This window comes from Etheostoma spectabile, chromosome 4, assembly GCF_008692095.1.
Source record: "Etheostoma spectabile isolate EspeVRDwgs_2016 chromosome 4, UIUC_Espe_1.0, whole genome shotgun sequence".
Classification (NCBI taxonomy): domain Eukaryota; kingdom Metazoa; phylum Chordata; class Actinopteri; order Perciformes; family Percidae; genus Etheostoma; species Etheostoma spectabile.
In genome coordinates, this window is record NC_045736.1 from 3,571,763 (window position 1) to 3,573,654 (window position 1,892).

Sequence of the window (1,892 nt, forward strand, 5' to 3'; positions counted from 1 at the left end):
CGGATGGGCTACAACAGCAGAAGACCCTACCGGGTACCACTCGTTTCCACTACAAATAGGAAAAAGAGGCTACAACTTGCAAGAGCTCACCAAAATTGGAGAGTTGAAGACTGGAAAAATGTTGCCTGGTCTGATGAGTCTCGATTTCTGTTGAGACATTCAGATGGTAGAGTCAGAATTTGGCGTAAACAGAATGAGAACATGGATCCATCATGCCTTGTTACCACTGTGCAGGCTGGTGGTGGTGGTGTAATGGTGTGGGGGATGTTTTCTTGGCACACTTTAGGCCCCTTAGTGCCAAGTGGGCATGGTTTAAATGCCACGGCCTACCTGACCATTGTTTCTGACCATGTCCATCCCTTTATGGCCACCATGTACCCATCCAGCAGGATAATGCACCATGTCAAATGGGTTTCTTGAACATGACAATAAGTTCACTGTACTAAAACGGCCCCCACAGTCACCAGATCTCCACCCAATAGAGCATCTTTGGGATGTGGTGGAACGGGAGCTTCGTGCCCTGGATGTGCATCCCACAAATCTCCATCAACTGCAAGATGCTATCCTATCAATATGGGCCGACATTTCTAAAGAATGCTTTCAGCACCTTGTTGAATCAATGCCACGTAGAATTAAGGCAGTTCTGAAGGCGAAAGGGGGTCAAACACAGTATTAGTATGGTATTCCTAATAATCCTTTGGGTGAGTGTATGTTAGCATTGTTCTATAATTAAACACCAACAATAGAAATATGTTTTATTTTAATATATTTTTTTACATTTGGTTTCCTGCAAAATTACAAACATCTCCTAAATCATATTAATGGAATAAAAAACAACAACTTTGTACAAAATCTGGCAGTGACTTTGTTTTAACTCTGAACATTATTTACATTATTTATAACTTATCAATTTATTATATTTCATGACATTTTTATAAACAATGGATTTGTGTGATCATAGCAACCAGCCTTATTAACAATACGTAGGCTATAGCTCGTTTCTGTAATACAACTGTTACATTTTAGTCATTTTAAAGGTTAACCCCCACAATTCTAAACAAGAAAAGACATGTTTGTGAGCACATGCAGATAGATGTAACTAAAATCCAATGTGTTTTCCACTATGTAAATACATAATACATTTTTTGTATGTCAGTGTGCAGCTGTTAAAATACAATCTGCAGAAATTCCTCTGGTCATGAAAGGGTTAAGCGTGAGGCCCGGCCTCTGTTAGGCATTATTTCCTAATCTGCAGCTGAGTTATCAAGACCTCCAGAATCAAGGGACGCTTTCAACTAGTAAGAAACATTTTTCTCTAAACAAAAGAATCAGTTTTACCTTCATCTGTGCAGCACTTACTTCAAAGTTGTAGATGTATTGGTTGTCCCATCGCGTGTCTGAGACTCCCGCTTGATTTACACCGTAACTGACTCTTTGTTTCTCCTGTGTGTCACTTTAGGAAGTGGGTGAGGAGTCAACTGCTGGCAGTAGTGCAGTGTGTAGGCAGAAAACGGCAGCCGGAGGAAAAGGAGTTGCAAGATAAGAGAGAAGACACGTGGAGGTTAAAAGAGGCAAAAAAGCAAGGAAGCATAACAAAGGCAAACCAGACCGGAGACTGAAAGAGAACAAAGACGAACAAAGGAGGCTGTTTTGGAGCACAGGCTCAAAGAAAGCAAAATTGGTACGAGAAGAAAAAGAGAAAAAAACAGACCATCATGACACACCGGCTGTTTGAGGGGAAGGATCATGCCTCCATCTACCAACAATATCGCTTTACACCTCCAGATGAGGTCAAGAACATTATTCTTCAATACCTAGATAAAAAGGTAGGCCATGGCCAAATACACTGTGAATATGCACTCCGTTCTGTTATCATAGTGCATTAATTCTGC

General features: G+C 40.8%; 1 protein-coding gene across 1 annotated transcript in view; it reads left to right on the top strand.

Annotated features, from left to right (window-relative positions):
• Positions 1 to 1,213: 1,213 nt before the first annotated feature.
• The window catches only part of zgc:162396 (putative methyltransferase DDB_G0268948), a 6,754-nt gene continuing 6,075 nt past the window's right edge, over positions 1,214 to 1,892 (top strand). Inside the window, exons 1-2 of the mRNA XM_032512967.1 lie at positions 1,214 to 1,298; positions 1,460 to 1,826. Of these exons, the coding sequence (XP_032368858.1) occupies positions 1,716 to 1,826 (111 nt within the window). The 5' untranslated portion in view covers positions 1,214 to 1,298; positions 1,460 to 1,715. The remainder of the gene's footprint in view (positions 1,299 to 1,459; positions 1,827 to 1,892) is intronic.